The sequence below is a fragment of the Malus sylvestris genome, chromosome 2 (genome assembly GCF_916048215.2).
Source record: "Malus sylvestris chromosome 2, drMalSylv7.2, whole genome shotgun sequence".
Taxonomy (NCBI): domain Eukaryota; kingdom Viridiplantae; phylum Streptophyta; class Magnoliopsida; order Rosales; family Rosaceae; genus Malus; species Malus sylvestris.
Genome location: NC_062261.1, coordinates 21,974,531 through 21,992,239, shown reverse-complemented (window position 1 = coordinate 21,992,239; position 17,709 = coordinate 21,974,531). Strand labels below are relative to the sequence as shown.

The 17,709-nt window shown below is 39.6% G+C and overlaps 2 protein-coding genes across 3 annotated transcripts; both read left to right on the top strand.

The window, feature by feature from the left end:
* Positions 1 to 699: 699 nt before the first annotated feature.
* On the top strand, positions 700 to 6,158 carry LOC126613228 (serine/threonine-protein kinase D6PK-like). Its single transcript, XM_050281159.1, has 3 exons — positions 700 to 1,169; positions 1,870 to 3,322; positions 5,018 to 6,158. Exons 2-3 carry the CDS (start codon positions 1,914 to 1,916, stop codon positions 5,892 to 5,894), a joined length of 2,286 nt encoding a protein of 761 aa, XP_050137116.1. The 5' UTR covers positions 700 to 1,169; positions 1,870 to 1,913; the 3' UTR covers positions 5,895 to 6,158.
* Positions 6,159 to 7,646: 1,488 nt separating this feature from the next.
* LOC126613186 (putative pentatricopeptide repeat-containing protein At5g08490) lies at positions 7,647 to 12,264 on the top strand. 2 transcript variants are annotated; one of them, XM_050281156.1, is made up of 3 exons: positions 7,647 to 7,847; positions 8,355 to 9,764; positions 10,131 to 12,264. In XM_050281156.1, exons 2-3 carry the CDS (start codon positions 8,526 to 8,528, stop codon positions 11,190 to 11,192), a joined length of 2,301 nt encoding a protein of 766 aa, XP_050137113.1. In that variant the 5' UTR covers positions 7,647 to 7,847; positions 8,355 to 8,525; the 3' UTR covers positions 11,193 to 12,264. The 2 variants fall into 2 exon arrangements, with proteins under 2 accessions (XP_050137113.1, XP_050137112.1); XM_050281155.1 differs by having other exon boundaries at positions 8,355 to 12,264.
* The last annotated feature ends 5,445 nt before the right edge of the window (positions 12,265 to 17,709 follow it).

Sequence of the window (17,709 nt, the reverse complement as noted above, 5' to 3'; positions counted from 1 at the left end):
TGGTGAGCGACAAGGTCATATGACTGACCCATATCATCTCCACTTCCATTTCCCTTCCCTCCTACAGTGACAACTACTCGTACACTTTTAACAAACACTCTCGACATCCTAGTCACAAACCACGTCGTTTCGGGTTTAAAGAAGTGAAAGAATGGTTGTTGCTGATGTGGCTTAATCTTTACCTTTCAATTAGCTTGAAAATGTTTTGAATGTCAAGGAGGAAGACAGCCAACAGGATCCTCTCTGGATCCTTTTGGTGTGGATCTTTGAAATCAATTAATCGTGTTCGTTCATCGTACATTATGCAGTTAATTTTTATCAGGTACTATTTGTGTTTAATTTTAAATAAAAATATTTAAAATAATTTATGATCCCACGATGTACAATAAACGAACACAATTTATAAATCTCCAGAATCCTCACAAAAATGATCCAGCGAGAATCCTGATTCGGAAAATAGTCAGGGAGAGAGTACTGGTTTGGTACTGAAGTGCTTTTATAAAAAGTAGGTATAAAAAAAGCTAAGTTCAAAAACGTGTTTGTTAAATACTTAAAAACAATTTATTTTCATAATTTTGAACAACAAAAAGCTAAATACGTAAAGCAGTAAAAATAAATTTATTTTTAGAGTATTTTTTCAAAACACAGTAATACTAAATTAGCGTCCGAATAAGTCCGCTGATCCCACTGGTTGGAGTCCCTTCTCCTCTCTGCCGGGCGGACCCTACAGACTCTCTCTCTAGCACTCTTGTCTCTCTTTCTCTCACTCACTCATCAGCTTACTGCTAAAGTGCGCCCGGGCCGCATACAAAAAAGCAAATGCTGGGTAATTACAACCGCCATAATCACGGAGACCAGGGAGAGAGAGAGAGAGTCAGAGCTCTCTAGAGAGAGAAGCAGCTCTCTGGAGAGAGAAAAGTTAGAGAGAGAAAGCTCTTGTCGCGCTTTGGCTCTCCGAAATTGCAAAAAAGGAGAAAAGTGAAGGGAAAAACCTCGGCATGTCATTTATAGCTTTTGTTTTTGGGGAGAAAAGGAAGTGAGTGTGTGAGAGAGAGGGCTCTGTGAGAAAACCCTAAATTGGAAGCTAACCCTTACCGATTTTCGTTGTTGTTGGTCACAAGGACCTTCCGTCTTCCCCAGGCGTAAATGTTCGACTTCGTTTTGCTCTGGTGCGTTTGCCGTTTCGACTCTTCTGCGTTTGGAATTTTGAATTCTGTGTTTCAAGATCTTTCTCTATGGATTCCACATTCTCCTTCTCACTTTTTATTTTGTTTTTCTGAAAAATATTTGTTGGGTTTATTGGAAATTGATGTTTTGCTGTGTTGAACCTCTGGGTTTTTCTGTTTTTTTGGTATAATTTTCTTGTTTCTTTAATCTGTGTTTAATTTGATATTCTGGTTGAGTGAGAGTGAAGTTAGGAATTTGACAAGCCATTGATTGATTCTTGGTTTGCTTTGATCAGGTTGGGGGTTGTGGAAACTTTTGACAATTCGGGTTTCGTGGTTGAAGGGTTCTTGTGGTTTAATTCACATTCCCAAATTGTTTGCTCTATTCACATTTTATATATCAAGTTCTTTATTTTTGTGTTCATGTTGTGCTAGTTTATATCGTGTTTCGGCTTTATTGAATCTATATAAAAAGAAATTCAAACACCAGACACTTTGCGTTATTCTTTAAATGGATCTTTGTTTTTTCATTAAATATTGTCTGTATGAGTGCTTTCTGAAAAGAAGTTCACTTGCTGTTTGAATGTTGTTTCTGATAAAGATGGAATGGGATTGAAGTACTGTTTTGTGGACTGCTTACACATTAAGATCTGACTATATATGCGAAGGATTCGGGTAAGCTAAATCTTGATTTACTTTGTAGATTTTTGCTGGATGATTTTTCTATGAGATACACGGTTATTAGGCATGGAGAGGGTTTCAGAATCAAAGGTGCTTCCTAAGAAATATGATGTGGGACACGAGGTGATTTATTCATATTCGGCCTCAACGAGAGGAGTGGGTCACTTGTCAAACACACGTTCTGGTTTGGCGAGAGCAGCTGTTGCTTCTGCAAGAGACAGGGGTCAATTTTCCAATGGGCAATTGGGCTTGGTGAGAGAAGAAATTGCATTGGCAAGGCAAATGGCTGAATTGTCAAATGTGCATTCTGTTATGGTAAAAGATGGAAGATCTAATGCGCGCGAGTCTCAAGATTCAGACTCGCCTACACCTTTAAGAACAACAAAAGGAAAGATCTCTTTGCCAGAAGAGGAAGAACTTCTGTCTGACTCTCTCACATTCAAGGGAAGTATAGATTCATTTGATGAAGGGGCTCCTAGTTCTTTTGCCGGGGTTAGTCACCCTCCAGAACCTGTTGATATTGATTTAATGAAACCAGTGTATGTACCGATTGGTCAGAATAAGTCCGAGGCTGGATGCCTGATGAAGAGCCTATCTATGAAAGGCCCTTTTCTAGAAGATCTTTCCCTCCGTGTTCCTGCTAAGAAACCAAGTTCAACCGTTCTTTCCCCTGCGGAAAGCATGCTTGAAGAACCCAATGACATAGGTGCATTGTCTCCACCATTTGTGGTTCAGCGTGCGTCACAAAATACGGAAAGTTCACTCCTTCCTCCGGATTCTGAGGAGAAGGAGTGTGTTTGGGATGCTTCTTTGCCTCCAAGTGGCAATGTAAGTCCACTGAGTAGCATCGATAGTACTGGCGTTGTCACTGCTATGAGCATTGTCAATAGCTGTGGTAGTACATATAGGAGTGACGTAATCACTAGTGATGGCATGCTTAGTATCGAGAGAAACTGTGAAAGTGCCAAAGGGAGTGTTAGAAGGGAATCACTTGAGAGTCCAAAATCTAGCGTTAGTCGAGCAAGTGATAGCAGTGGCCTTAGTGATGACAGCAACTGGAGCAACCTTACTGGGAGTGCTAATAAGCCTCATAAAGGAAATGATCCTAGGTGGAAGGCTATTCTTGCTATTCGAGCTCGAGATGGGATTTTGGGTATGAGCCATTTTAGATTACTCAAACGGCTTGGTTGTGGTGATATTGGCAGTGTTTATCTTTCAGAACTAAGTGGAACCCGTTGTTATTTTGCAATGAAAGTAATGGACAAGGCATCCCTTGCAAGCAGGAAGAAGTTGACTAGGGCTCAGACAGAAAGGGAGATTTTGCAACTGCTGGACCATCCATTCCTTCCAACTTTATATACACATTTTGAGACCGACAGATTCTGCTGTTTGGTCATGGAATATTGTCCAGGTGGTGATCTGCACACTCTGAGGCAACGACAACCTGGAAAACATTTCTCAGAGTATGCTGCGAGGTATGGCTTTAATTTCTGAAGCATTTTTTCAGCTGTCTAAAGTATTTTACTGTTCCTTATTTTGATCAAGAAGGTAGCCTCTATGCATATCACTGTTAAATGGTGTATCTTTTTGTGTTTATAATGTCGCCTTTTTGAGAGTTTTCCAATATGGAAATTTTTAAATTGGCAAAGATCTAATTTTTCTGCCACGAATGTCTTTTTTGTTATACATCTTAACGGCTTGTACATGTTTCTCATACTTTTAACAGTACTTTGCTGTATTTTTCATCAATCTCCATTCTCACCGACAGTAATAAATAAAAAATAGTTTAAGCTTCTATACCGCACAGTGACACCACTTCATTTTGCGATATGGTAGGGGTTAAGGAACTCTAGGACAGGTGTGTAATGAAATTATCTATACTTACTATCTATTAATAGAACTCTCTTTGCCAATCAACAATTCAACAAATATGGTGGTTAGTTAGAAAAGCTTTCTTTATGGGCTTCTGTCTTGAAAGAGCGCATCTCCTTTTTCTGATAAATGAATACTTCAATTTGCTGCTTTAGGACATTTTCATATTCACATGAAGGTACTTCGCACTTATTTGCTATCACCTTTGCCTATTTGGAAAACTTCACGATGTGACTTACCTCTATCACTATCACACTACTATTTGGATTCATTTCCCACTTATGGAAATGATAGAGTGCAAGTCATGTCTATTCCTAGATGTTAGTGACTTGCTATATTTATTCCCACGCTTCGTCTGTTGGCCCTCTATTGTATGCAAAGTCATATGATAGAATGCACAGTGATATGCTAGTCCTATGAGCGTCTTTTTGTGTCTTTGTTTGTCCTCTGTATTTTTACAGTTCTCTAGTTTCCCTTTTGTTGTCGACATCCTGTCCACCATTTTGTACTTGTTTCTCTTGTTAATGACGTTTTGTTTCCTATAAGTAAAAAGTATGTACTCCTCATCTACTTTGTATCTGAATCCAAATACTGTGTAAAACTTAACAAATTTTCTAGTATAAAAGCATGTAACTGGCTAAGAGGCTGAATAACATATTGAAGTATTAGTCGTTGGAGGTTTGGCTGTTTATGCTTGGATTGGAAGCCTTTTTGAAACTAAATAGTATGTAGTAGAATAATGATTAAAGCATCAACGTTTGTAATTGTAACGGAAGCAAGAAACTGAAGAAACCATCATTGAAAATATTGCTATTTATGCTTGGCTACATATTGTTGTACTACCTTGACCTATCCAATCTACAAATACATGAATGATTTGGAAGTTGGAGCTATTCATTCAATTACCTTGCCTTCCCCACCTTTGAAAGATTACTACTGTACTGGAGAAAGTCGTTCTTTGAAGCCAATGTAATCTTCTAAAACTTGTTCCCCACATTAAGAATTATATGCTTAAGAAAAGGGTGCAAGGATCCTGACCATGTATTTAAGAATTTTGTTCTGTTTTCATCTTATGCGGCACAGTGGCAAATTTGATAGAGTGTAGTTTATCATATTGCACGCAGATTGGATGCATTATAGTTTATCTTATTTGATTTTGTTCCGTTTTCATATTGTGTGACAGATTTGATGCATTCTGCTAAACTAGTTGTTCTACTAATGTGCTAAACTAAGCTGTCATTTTCTATATACAGAAAGTTGGCAGGCAGTAATATACAAGTCTATCTTTGTTCTTGTAGATTCTATGCTGCGGAGGTTCTGTTGGCACTGGAGTATCTACACATGCTTGGAGTAGTCTACAGGGACTTAAAACCTGAAAATGTGCTTGTCCGTGATGATGGCCACATAATGCTCTCAGACTTCGATCTTTCACTGAGATGTGCTGTTTCTCCGACCCTGATAAGAACTTCATATGATTCGGATCCGTCAAAACGAGCAGCAGGTGGTGCATTCTGTGTCCAGCCTGCATGTATTGAGCCCTCATCGGTATGCATTCAGCCTGCTTGTTTTATCCCAAGGTTCTTCCCTCAGAAAAGCAAGAAGAGCCGAAAGCCTCGAGCTGAGCCTGGGTTTGCCACCAATGCACTTCCAGAGCTTGTTGCAGAGCCTACTCAAGCTCGGTCTATGTCTTTTGTTGGAACGCATGAATACCTAGCCCCTGAAATTATTAAGGGAGAAGGCCATGGTAGTGCAGTTGATTGGTGGACGTTTGGTATATTCTTGCATGAATTACTGTATGGCAAAACCCCTTTTAAAGGTTCAGGAAACCGTGCTACACTGTTCAATGTGGTGGGGCAGCAACTTAGATTCCCAGATTCCCCCGCAACTAGTTATGCAAGCCGCGATCTAATTCGGGGGTTGCTGGTGAAAGAGCCACAGCACCGGCTTGGGGTGAAAAGGGGTGCAACTGAGATCAAACAGCATCCCTTCTTCGAAGGTGTAAATTGGGCTTTAATACGATGCAGCACACCACCAGAAGTACCAAGACCGATGGAAGCTGAGCTGCCAGTGAAATTTGGGGCAGTTGAGGCAGTTGGTGTCGGAAGCAACAGTAAAAGAATGGCTGGGGCAGACGTGAAGTCCGGGGGTAAATATCTAGACTTTGAGTTCTTTTAGTTCGGAGCACAAGGTTATTGTGCTATCTTGTACTCATACCGATCATTTAAATCCCAAACGAGTATGCCTGATTCACTGTGTTCTCTGCTAATGAACTTGAGATTATCTCATAGAAAGAAAATCCCCCTTTTAACGGGGAAAACTGTTTAGTAAAGTTATAGTAGTGATAGATTTTTCAAAAAATTATCGGGATCGTACCAGTTTTCGTGTTTAAACTACGTAGGGATGTCATTAGAGCTAATGCAATTGCTGTGTATTGAGATATTTTTCTGTTCCTGTTGCACACTGTTAATTAAAGTAGCACGAAATGCAAGTACAAGTGTTGCAAGGGTTGCTCCGTCTTCCTCTAACGTGTTTATGCAGCGGTAACATGCACATTAACAAAATATAAGGTTTTGTTTGGAAGTGGTTTTAAAATGATTGAAAGCACTTTTGGTGAAATTGATTAAAGTTTCTTTTGGGATAAGCACTATATATGTGCTTATTGTAGAAAGCATCTAAAATGCTTTTCTAGGATCCATTTGGATTTGTACTGAGGATTGGTTCTAAAAGCATTTTCACCAAAAGCATTTTCACTTATTTTAAAAGCATTTCCAAATCGAGCTCTTTAAGTAATCAAGTTCACCTGAAACGGAAATTAATCTGAAAGATGAAATGTTGTGACCGGTGATTCTTTATTGAATGATCGAGTTGTAAAGAATATCAGCAACTCAAGCTGCATGGGCATTTTGAAAAAAATAAAAAAAATAAACAGAATAAAAAGCAGACACGGTTGCCATTAGCATCACGAGGCATAAATACAAGAGATACAAAAGTATCAACACTCTTAACTAATTACAAATCAACCGGAATAATTAGGCATTGTACACTAATTTTGCGGGCTTTGGTACAAAACCTTCCGAAGAAAATAACGTGAAGGAAAAAAAAGCGCCACACATTGCTACAATTTGAAACAAAATAGGAAAAAGCCAACAACATGAGACCACTTCAAAATTATCTCCCAATAAGGGTTCTCTAACAATCCCTGCATTGAACTACTTGGATACTATTATAAAAGAGCGTGAATGCCCACTGAAAAAACAGTTTGAATGAAGACTTTGAAAAAACAGTATGAATGCCCACTGGATAGATGTCTATGGAGATATGGCACTGTACCTGTTTGACAATTTGTCTGATTTGAATTATGATCTGCAAGTTCTAATTTATGTGGATCTCTTTTCGTTTCTGAGGTTACGTTTTCTGATTCAGTGGATCTTTTTTGTTTGAATGTCATAGAAACTTCGTAGAGATAGAATTGGGTCTCAAAGATTTGGATTTGGAAAGTGAGGGGCAGTGCGGTGGAGAAGATCTGGGGAAGAGAGGATTTAGTGTTTTTTTCTTTTACTTGTTATTTTATTTTAACTAATTTGGTTTAAATAAAGGATAATTTGGAAATGCAATTTCAGAGTTCAAACTGACAAACAAGATCTTGTTTTTTTATTTGATGCATTTGGTGGTTGTGAATTTTTAAATACCTGAAGAAAAAAAAAATTCCTTTTTTTTCATTTCATTAATCATTTATTTTTTCTTAAAAATAATAAATAATTCAAAATCCTCTTATCCGGTACAATATAAACACATTATAAATAATACAGTTATTAGTATGATGTTGCATTAAATGTCTGATTAATTTAGTCAGTATTATCCGATGATAAATTATTCTATCCAACTGAAATAATTAGTACAGTCCGGGATGTGAAACGAAGGCAACAATTTATATCAAAGGGTCAAAACAGTGAGTGTATTTTACAGCCGCTACCCGAACTCTTTTCCTCCTCCACCACGTTCTTGTCTTTCAGTTTAAACACCGTTAATATTACTCTCTCCAGTCTCCAGTCTCCAGTAGAAAACGTTTGTGCAAGGAAAACGCAATCACCACCAGAAACTGAAGGAAAACGCAACTTTGAATTCTGGGTATCGTACTAAAATAACTCTACTGTCTGTCTATTATATATTGCCTGATACGTGTTTGATGAAATGCTTGAATGAGACTTTATCATCAATTTTGATTGTTTGAATGAGACTTCATCACCAACTGGGTTATTTAAGATAACACCAACTGGGTTAACCTAGATTTTGGAGTTATGTTAACCGTTTATTAGTTAGAGTGTGGTGGACTGGATTCATCAAAACAAATTTGGTAGCCAATTTATTTGTTTGTTATATTTGTATTGAGCATCAGAGGACTGAAATTCTAAGAGAGAGGAATGCGTTCCTCATAATTATGAGAGGGTTGGGGGGTGTGGCTGTTCTGGAGGATAATATTTGTTTTCTGCTTTGATTATTCGACATCTTTTTATTCAGTCTATGTTTCTTGCATTTCTATTAGTATTAGAAAAATGGGGATAAGAAAATCAAACGATGGTTTTCTTCCTTTGTTTATGTTGTGTCTAACATTGAGCTGTTTGATTTTCTCTTCAGAAATCAATGTGAGGTCTGTTGTTCTACAATGCTTCAATGGATTTCATGCAGTAAATACCTTTTTCATGCATGTGGTCCTTCTAGAAAAAGCCTCTCACACCCCTGGAAATGTGTGCGAAAAGACTAGTGAATGGATAGTCGCAGAGCTTAAATTACTGATGCCTGGGTAAAATGCTGAGAATATTCAATGTTATAAACCTAAATTTAAAAGGCACGAGAGCTGCCTATGGAAATGCTTCAATCAGATTAGAAAATGTAACCAGGAGCTACCGCGTAGATGCCAGGCACTATGAAGAGTTGTCTCTTCTGCTTCAAAGTTCCCAAAGTTCATTAGCATTCAAACCCAATTACCAAGTATTATGTGCCATTCTAAAATCCTGTGCTGCCCTCATAGCCATCAACTTTGGGAAGTCTCTTCATGGTTATGTTGTCAAACAGGGCCATCTTTCCTGCCAGTCTATCTCTAAAGCTCTGCTTAACATGTATGCCAAATGTGGTGTATTGGGTGACTGCAAAATGCTTTTTGGTCAAATAGGCTCCTCGGATCCTGTCATATGGAACATTATCTTATCTGGGTTTTCAGCATCCCGAAATTATGATGCTGAGGTAATAAGACTCTTTCATGAAATGTGTTTAGGTGGGAAGCCTAAGCCCACATCTGTTACCATTGCTACCATTCTTCCTGTGTGTGCTCGCATAGCAGATTTAGATGTGGGGAAGAGCGTGCACTCTTATGTGATAAAGTCTGGATTGATGACAGATGTCTTTGTTGGAAATGCTCTTATATCAATGTATTCAAAATGTGGGCTAGTTTCTGCTGATGCATACGCTGTGTTTAATAGCATTATTGACAAAGATGTTATTTCATGGAATGCAATGATTGCAGGGTTGGCTGAAAATGGATTCATACATGATGCATACAAGTTATTCAGTTGGATGCTCAAAGGACCAGTTGAACCAAATTATGCAACTATTGCAAATGTTCTGCCAATATGTTCTTCTTTAGATAAAAATACAGCGTACTGCGCTGGGAGAGAGATCCATTGTTATGTTCTGCGTCGGAATGAATTGGCAGCAGATGTTACTGTGTTCAATGCTTTGGTAAGTTTTCATTTACAACTTGGACGAATGGAACAAGCGGAATCCTTGTTCCACCGAATGAAATCAAGAGATTTGGTTTCATGGAATGCAATTATTGCAGGGTATGCTTCAAATGGTGAGTGGTCAAAAGCATTGGATCTGTTTCACAAATTACTCTCACTGCAGACAATTGGGCCAGATTCTGTTACCATTGTGAGCATTCTTCCTGCTTGTGCACAGTTACAGAACTTGGAGGTGGGGAAAAAGATCCATGGGTACATTCTTCGACATTGTAGCCTATTTGAAGCTACAACGGTTGGAAATGCCATGGTTAGTTTTTATGCAAAATGCGATAAGCTTGAAGCAGCTTTTGAGACTTTTTTGATGATTTCTAGGAGAGATTTGATATCATGGAATACCATACTTGTTGCCTTTGCAGAGATTGGGTATAGTAACAACTTTTTGAACCTATTAGACGGGATGCTAAGGGAAGGTATGAGGCCTGACCATATAACCATTTTAAGCATAATAAAATTTTGTGTTGCAATTTTGAGAGTAGATAAGGTTAAAGAAATTCATAGCTATTCAATTAGATCTGGCCTTTTGGTGGGCGATTGTGAGCCTACTATTGCAAATACGATGCTTGATGCATATGCCAAATGTGGTAACATGATGTATGCTTTCAATATTTTTCAGAGTTTATTGCAGAAAAGGAATTTGGTTACTTGCAATTCTATGATTTCAGCTTATGTGAGTTGCGGATCACTGGATGAGGCATATATGATATTTAACAGAATGTCTGAAACAGATCTCACCACTTGGAATCTAATGGTTCGAGCTTATGCTGAAAATGGTTTTTCTGCTGAAGCCCTCAGTCTGTTCCTTGAGTTACAAACTCAAGGAATGAAGCCTGATGCGATGACCATTATGAGCCTCCTTCCCGTGTCTTCTCAAATGTACTCAGTCCACCTGCTGAGACAGTGTCATGGATATGTGATGAGAGCTTGTCTTAGTGATCTGTGCTTGAAAGGAGCTCTGTTGGATATGTACGCAAAATGTGGTGCCATAGTATGTGCTTATAAGCTATTTCAGTCAAGCTTGGATAAGGATCTGGTTATGTTTACAGCTATGGTTGGCGGGTTAGCCATGCATGGAATGGGAGAGGAAGCACTGAGGGTCTTCTCTCACATGCTTGACTTGGGTGTAAAGCCAGATAATGTTGTTATTACTGCTGTTTTATCTGCTTGTAGTCATGCTGGCCTGGTGAATGAAGGGTTGAAGATATTTAATTCGATAGAAGAGGTTCATGGGGTCAAACCAACAATGGAACAGTATGCTTGTGTGGTGGATCTCCTTGCGAGAGGTGGACAAATTGAGGATGCATTTTCTTTTGTGTCCAGGATGCCTATTGAAGCTAATGCTAGCATATGGGGAACACTGCTGGGTGCTTGCAGGACTCATCGTAAGGTGGAATTGGGCCGTGTTGCGGCAGATCATCTTTTTAAAAATGAAGCTAATAATACTGGGAACTACGTGGTGATGTCAAATCTATATGCAGCAGAAGCTAGATGGGATGGGGTCATGGAGATAAGAAAGCTGATGAAAACACGAGATCTAACGAAGCCAGCAGGATGCAGCTGGATAGAGGTGGAGAGGAGGAAGAATCTTTTTATAGCTGGAGACTGGTCTCATCCAGAAAGAAGTGTTATTTACAGCACATTAAGTGCATTGGACCAACAAATAAAAGAGCCAGTTTAAACATGAGTTTGTCAATGCCTAATTTTCTGAATGCAGAATCATTCTGTCACTTCGCATTTAGGTTTGGCATTCCAGTGAGCCGCTCCATACATACTCTTGTTAAGCAACCAAACCTAATTTTTTTTTAACGCCAAAGTTCATGATAGCACATGGGATGCTTAGCTGCTGCTTCAGAAAAATCTCGAATCTTGGATAAGTTTGTTACATGCCCCTTAATCAAGTTAACTGATGTAATGAAGATGTGAAGGAAGTTCAGTGGTTTGGTAACCTGGTGGAAATCTCACTAAGAGTTTCCGGCAACTCTCATGTCTGGAACGTTGGAATGATTCTTACATGTTTCACCTGCGTACATTCTTCCCACGGTTCCACCATTTCCATTGGCAAAGCATAGGGTATACCTCTTGGAAGTCGCCAGTAATTCTCGTCGTGCCAAGAACATTACAGATAGCAGGCACACGTTTAAGGATTCTCAGACACGCAGTTAAGGGACTCGCACTGTGGGAGACTACACACTGCACACTAAGCAAGCTCAAGTTCCTACTACAGACATGCTACCTTGTACGGACCTATACCTTAGAGCGGAATGTCCTTACCATAGCAAATATGTTCCTTGGGAGACATTACTAAAGTCCGGTGCCACCATGGAAGTGCCAGGTGCTAGTACAGAGTAATGGACCTATACCTTAGAGCGGAAGGTCCTTACCATAGCAAATATGATCCTTGGGAGAAATTACTAAAGTCATGTGCCACCATGGAAGTGCCAGGTAGGGATGGGCAAATACCCATTGGTTATGGATAACCGCGGTTATCCAACCATTTAAATTTCACGGTTACGGTTATGGGTAACCGTTTAGATAAATAAACGACTATGGGTATAACCGTTTACTCGTGAAATTTAAATAGGTGGTTATGGGTATTAACCGTGGTTATAAACGGATAACTATTTACCTGTTTATTTTATATATGTAAAATTAACACAAACTGTGTTCCCACAAAACTTAAATCAATGCTATTGACTATAATGCATGGTTTCTATAGTTAATATAATATAGACTCAGCACAGTTTGAGGGACTTGTAGCCGTTTGATCAAATTTCAAGAGTTCGGATCTCCAGATCCTTAGGACTTGGTGGGGGAGATTCGGCTGGAATCTCTATCCCAGTTTGAGAATATATCATCTCACTGCATGTGTCCGGATATATGCTAGTGCAGTGCAATTCAGTTGTTCAAATTTTGGTGACAATTAATATATGATGCAGATGGGTATAATCCATTAGATCCATATGCCAACATAATAATCAGATAAGATTTTCTGCAGCAAAGTGGAACAAATATAAACATATTATATTTGTGTTTAAAAAATATGTAGACTCCTCGATTGTCAAATGACAAATTTTTCTTTTTTAATTTTCAAGTTGTTAAAAAACACATATAAACGGATGTGACAAGTGCATATTTTATCATCTATTGTACTCTGAAAACTACAATTTCTTAGATGCAATTTCAGATTTACATGAAAGAAATGACATGTTTTGGTGTTTTTAAGATTAGATTAATGATATGGAAAATTATGCTATGTTTCTGTGATTTTCATGTTAAATTGGTGGTCTCTAATCATGTTTGGTAAAATGGTGTTTAGACAACTATTTGTATTTATTATTTGTTAGTCTACTTTGACTTTTCCAGTTGGGTCCCTGTGTAGACTCATTTCCTATTATTCAAATTTTAATTAGGTTCCTTATTGCACTATAGAAGGATGACCATCACGTGACTGCTTCAAGAAAACAAATGCCCTTATCCTCATATTTGCACCGACATAAGAAAGGATTGTTTTTCTCTCCCAATTTTCAGAAGCAAGCCGGTGCACTGCAGCTTATCAAAATTGAAGAGGGATGAAAATCCATATTTCTATTCCACTCTCCAGTTTGTTGGGTTTGCGGTGGAAGCATGAATTGGGCATTTTTTTATCTTTAATTCTCATCAATTGCAATGGAGATTTGGGTACTTTCAAACTTGGTTGATATATCACTTTGGAGATGAAATTCCCAGCTGGAATCTAGCAGGGTAGAAAAGGACAATATGGAGGCCTCGCTGCAACAAGTAGACCAACTTGAGTGTGATTTAGGCATTCTGTTCTTTCAAGCTTTGATCAATTTTCACAAAGTGTCTGGCAAGGAGTTAAAAGGTTTCTTCCGTTTCTTTTCTTCTAATGTTTTCAATAAATGGGCTTTTAAGCCGTCGTCGTTTACGAAAAAAAAGGGAAATGAAAACAGAAGCAGCAGAGACAAACAGAGGTTAGGGATTTGGCAGGAAGAAAGGCTACAGCAGAGCAGAGGAGTTTACAGTGTTTTTCTAAACCCAATTTTCTTCTCATTTTTATTATGAATTCAATAATATTTTCGATTATGTTTATACCATACTTAGGGCCTTTGTATTTAGACCTCGTATAAATACTCGGGGAACTCAAATGTAATTATGTAATAAAGGAAAGGGCAAATATGTAAAAAGGGGAAGAGCCCTTATTCTATAAAAGGGCCTCCTCACCCTCACAAACCCTAAGCCTCAAAGGCCTCACATCCCCTCTCATATTCAGAGAAGCTCATCCTCACATAAGGAAGCTCACTCTCTCTCTCCCTCTTCAACATCTCAGAGAAATCCAATATCAGTGTGGACGTAGCCCAAAACTTGGGGTGAACCACGATACATCTTGTGTTATTTACTTTCTTGCAGATTCACGGTCGGACTTACGTTGTTCCAAGACCACTCCAGTTTTGTGCATCAACATTTGGCGCCGTCTGTGAGAATCGACACGAAAAGCTATGTCGGTTCTCTTTCATTTTTTTCACCTCCACCGTGAATCTGCAGAAACCCAAGAACCAACAACCCAACACCCACACTTAGAGACACACCCATTCAATCTACGGAGAGAGAGAAAGATGGCCAGTTCAAGCTTGTATATTCAAATCTGTGCATTTACCTTGTTTACAAGCCTTCTGGATATCACAACCCAAGCTAGCCATGGCTAATGTGGCCTTCCAAATAAGGATACACATGCAGTACCCCTTTTTCGTATTTGGGGATTCCATATTTGATGCTGGAAACAACAACTACTTCAGCACTGTTTTTCAGGGAAACTACTAGCCATATGGTGAAATCTACAAAAAGGGTCATCCTACCAGAGCTAGTGCTTTGATTGAAACTCGCCAAGGCTTAGGGAGAGATCTTCATTGTCAACTATCATATTTCAAGAACGTTAGGAAGTCGTTGAAGCAGAAACTAGGGGATGAAGAAGCCAAATCTCTACTGTCTCGAGTTGTCTACTTGTCCAACATCGGAAGCAACGATTACCTTTTCCCATTCAATACAGATTCCAGCATGCTGAGATCCTCATCCCGTGAGGAATTTGTTGGCCTGATGATCGGCAACATAACTGCAGTTATTAAAGTATGCATCACCTGTGCTATGTAGGAGAGCTCCGAACCGACGCATCGGCGCTGGCGACATCAGCACCGTCTACCTCTGCACACTCTCGCTCTTTCTTCCTCTGCTTCATCTTCTTCATCTCGCGCCAAAGAAAAAACCCAGCACAGCACAATGATGACAGCCTCGTCAACGTCGCTAATTCAGCGCGTTTGTGCCGTTCCTCTCGCACGCACTGCCTGCACTCCCGCTATGGCAGCGGCGATCATGAACTTGTCCACCACCACCACCGCCCCCAAAAGCACTGACCCCCAAGTCCTCCTCGGCTTGTCTGAACCGGAGCTCCAACAGCTAGCTATCGACTTCAGTCAGTAAGGTTACAGAGGGAAGCAACTCCATCATCTTATTTACAAAAGAAAGATTAAAGATATTCAGGATTTCAATCAGGTGCCTCTGGCATTCAGAAATGAGCTTGAGGAAGTTGGATGGATTATTGGTAGGTCACCTATTTACCAAAGTGTCACTGTTGCTGATGGTACCGTCAAGGTATTGATAAAGTTGGAGGATAACAGATTGATTGAAACTGTTGGCATACCAGTTAAAGACGAGAAAGGTATGATGCGCCTTACAGCGTGTATCTCATCACAGGTGGGATGCCTTCTTCGTTGCTCATTTTTTACAGTTGGAATACACCAGTTTGTGTTCAAACAGCAGAAAAAGAAAAAGGATGAGGCATATATACCAAAGCTGCTTATGTCGGTGCAGATCTTGTCGACAAGGTTGAAAGAAATATTCCCGAGGATGACCCAAGAAACCCAACTATGATAGCTAATAATTGCCTGCGCACTTCCTCAACCAATACGGAAGTGTTGTCTGCCATCTGCCACAAGGGAAAAGAGAAAGCAAAAGCAGAAAGTAAAAGAGAAAGCAAAAGCAGAAAGCAAAAGAGAAAGCAAAAGCAAGGAATAAACACCCCACTAGAATGATGTGATTTACTTTTCTTAGCAAATGTATGATGTGATTTATTTTTCTTATCTTTCAGAGACATTTGTATAAACCCCATCAGAGGGTAATTAGAAAAAAAAACGGCAAAGCCCAAAATAAATGGGCTGGAATGTTGTGTGGAGGGCGAAGGCCCATAAGCCCAAAATAGCTTTAACCAGGCGATCAAAAGTACGCCCAGTACTCCAAAATTATTCAGCAACCCGTTGCTATTACCACCAACCAGGTGATCAAAAGTACGCCAGTACTCCAAAATTATTCGACAACCTGCCTCTATTATCACCAACCAGGTGACCAAAAGTACGCCCAATACTCCAAAATTATTCGGCAACCTGCCGCTATTACCACCAACCAGGTGATGAAATGTACAACCCGTACTCTAATATCATTTGGTAACTAGCCATTCATGCCACCAACCAGGTGATGAAATGTACAACCCGTACTCTCCTTTATGCCACCAACCAGGTGATTAAAAGTACGCCCAGTACTCCAAATTATACATGAGCATTACTCATGTCATTCATACATAAACATTCATGAGCATCACTCATGACAATTATACATAAACATTCATGACCATCATTCATGTCAACATTCATGAGCAGCACTCATGTTAACATTCATGAGCATCACTTATGACAACATCCATGAGCATCACTCACGACAATCAACATAAACATTCATAAGCATCACTCATGTCAATCAGCTCCAAAAGCTTCATTTACAGAGCTCTAGCTTCAAAAGCTTCATTTACAAAAGCTCCAGCTTCGAAAGCTTCATTTACAAAAGCTCCAGCTTCGAAAGCTTGAAAAGCCTCATTTACAGAGCTCTAGCTTCAAAAGCTTCATTTACAAAAGCTCTAGCTTCAAAAGCCTCATTTACAGAGCTCTAGCTTCAAAAGCTTCATTTACAAAAGCTCTAGCTTCAAAAGCTTCATTTATAAAGCTCTAGCTTCAAAAAGCTTCATTTACAGAGCTCTAGCTTCAAAGCTTCACTTACAAAGCTTTACCTACAAAGCTTCAGTGCAGGGTATACAAATACTGCCTCCAAACAACCGCCACTTCGGCCCATACATGGATTCAATTTGAAGTCTCTAGCTAACATATTCTATTGACCGAAGACTTAGGGGACTACATTATGTACCATATATTGGGCCTCAACTGGGCCTCATGAAAAATACTTGGGGGACTTAGCCCATTATTCATGTACTGAGGAACGAGCCCTTATTCTATAAAAGGGACTCCCTCACCTTCATTAGAGAGCAACGCCGCCGACTAAGCAACCGCCTCGCCGCGAGCATCACTCCTAACCCATCACTTATGTATTGAGGAGCGAGCCCTTATTCTATAAAAGCGACTCCCTCACCACCATTAGAGAGCATCAAACTCTAGCCCATCATTTATGTATTGAGAAGCGAGCCCTTATTCTATAAAAGGGACCCCCTCACCTTCAAGCACCACAAGCCGAGCCAACCAAAGCAACATAAGCCACAAGCCGAGCAGTCTCGCAACATGTGCTACTTATAGTTGAGCATCATTTCACTTTGAGCACCGCCTCATAACAAGTATCAGTTCAAGACGACATCTAGTTACTTCGGCCCACACATGGACTGAATTTCAAGTTTTCAGCCAAAAGACTCTCTTGACTGAAGACTTGGGGGACTACTGTTTATACCATACTTAGGGCCTTCGTATTTATACTTCATATAAATACTCGGGGGACTCAAATGTAATTATGTAATAAAGGAATGGGCAAATATGTAAAAAGAGAAGGAGCCCTTATTCTATAAAAGGGCCTCCTCACCCTCACAAACCGTAAGCCTCAAAGGCCTCGCATCCCCTCTCATATTCAGAGAAGCTCATCCTCACATAAGGAAGCTCTCTTTCTCCCTCTTTAACATCTCAGAGAAATATAATATCAGTGTGGACGTAGCCCAAACCTTGGGGTGAACCACGATACATCTTGTGTTATTTACTTTCTTGCAGATTCACGGTCGGACTTACGTTGTTCCAAGACCCCTCCGGTTTTGTGCATCAACAGATTATGTTTCGGAACTAATTTTCCTTAGCTAGGGCTACGATGTAGCCATGACTATG

What these genes read in the sequence shown, in the direction of transcription:
- LOC126613186 (XM_050281155.1), top strand. Translation starts at nt 8,526, where the DNA reads ATGCTGAGAATATTCAATGTTATAAACCTAAATTTAAAAGGCACGAGA.
- LOC126613228 (XM_050281159.1), top strand. Translation starts at nt 1,914, where the DNA reads ATGGAGAGGGTTTCAGAATCAAAGGTGCTTCCTAAGAAATATGATGTG. An exon ending in TTCTCAGAGTATGCTGCGAG is followed by an intron (nt 3,323 to 5,017) that starts GTATGGCTTTAA and finishes TTGTTCTTGTAG; the next exon opens with ATTCTATGCTGCGGAGGTTC.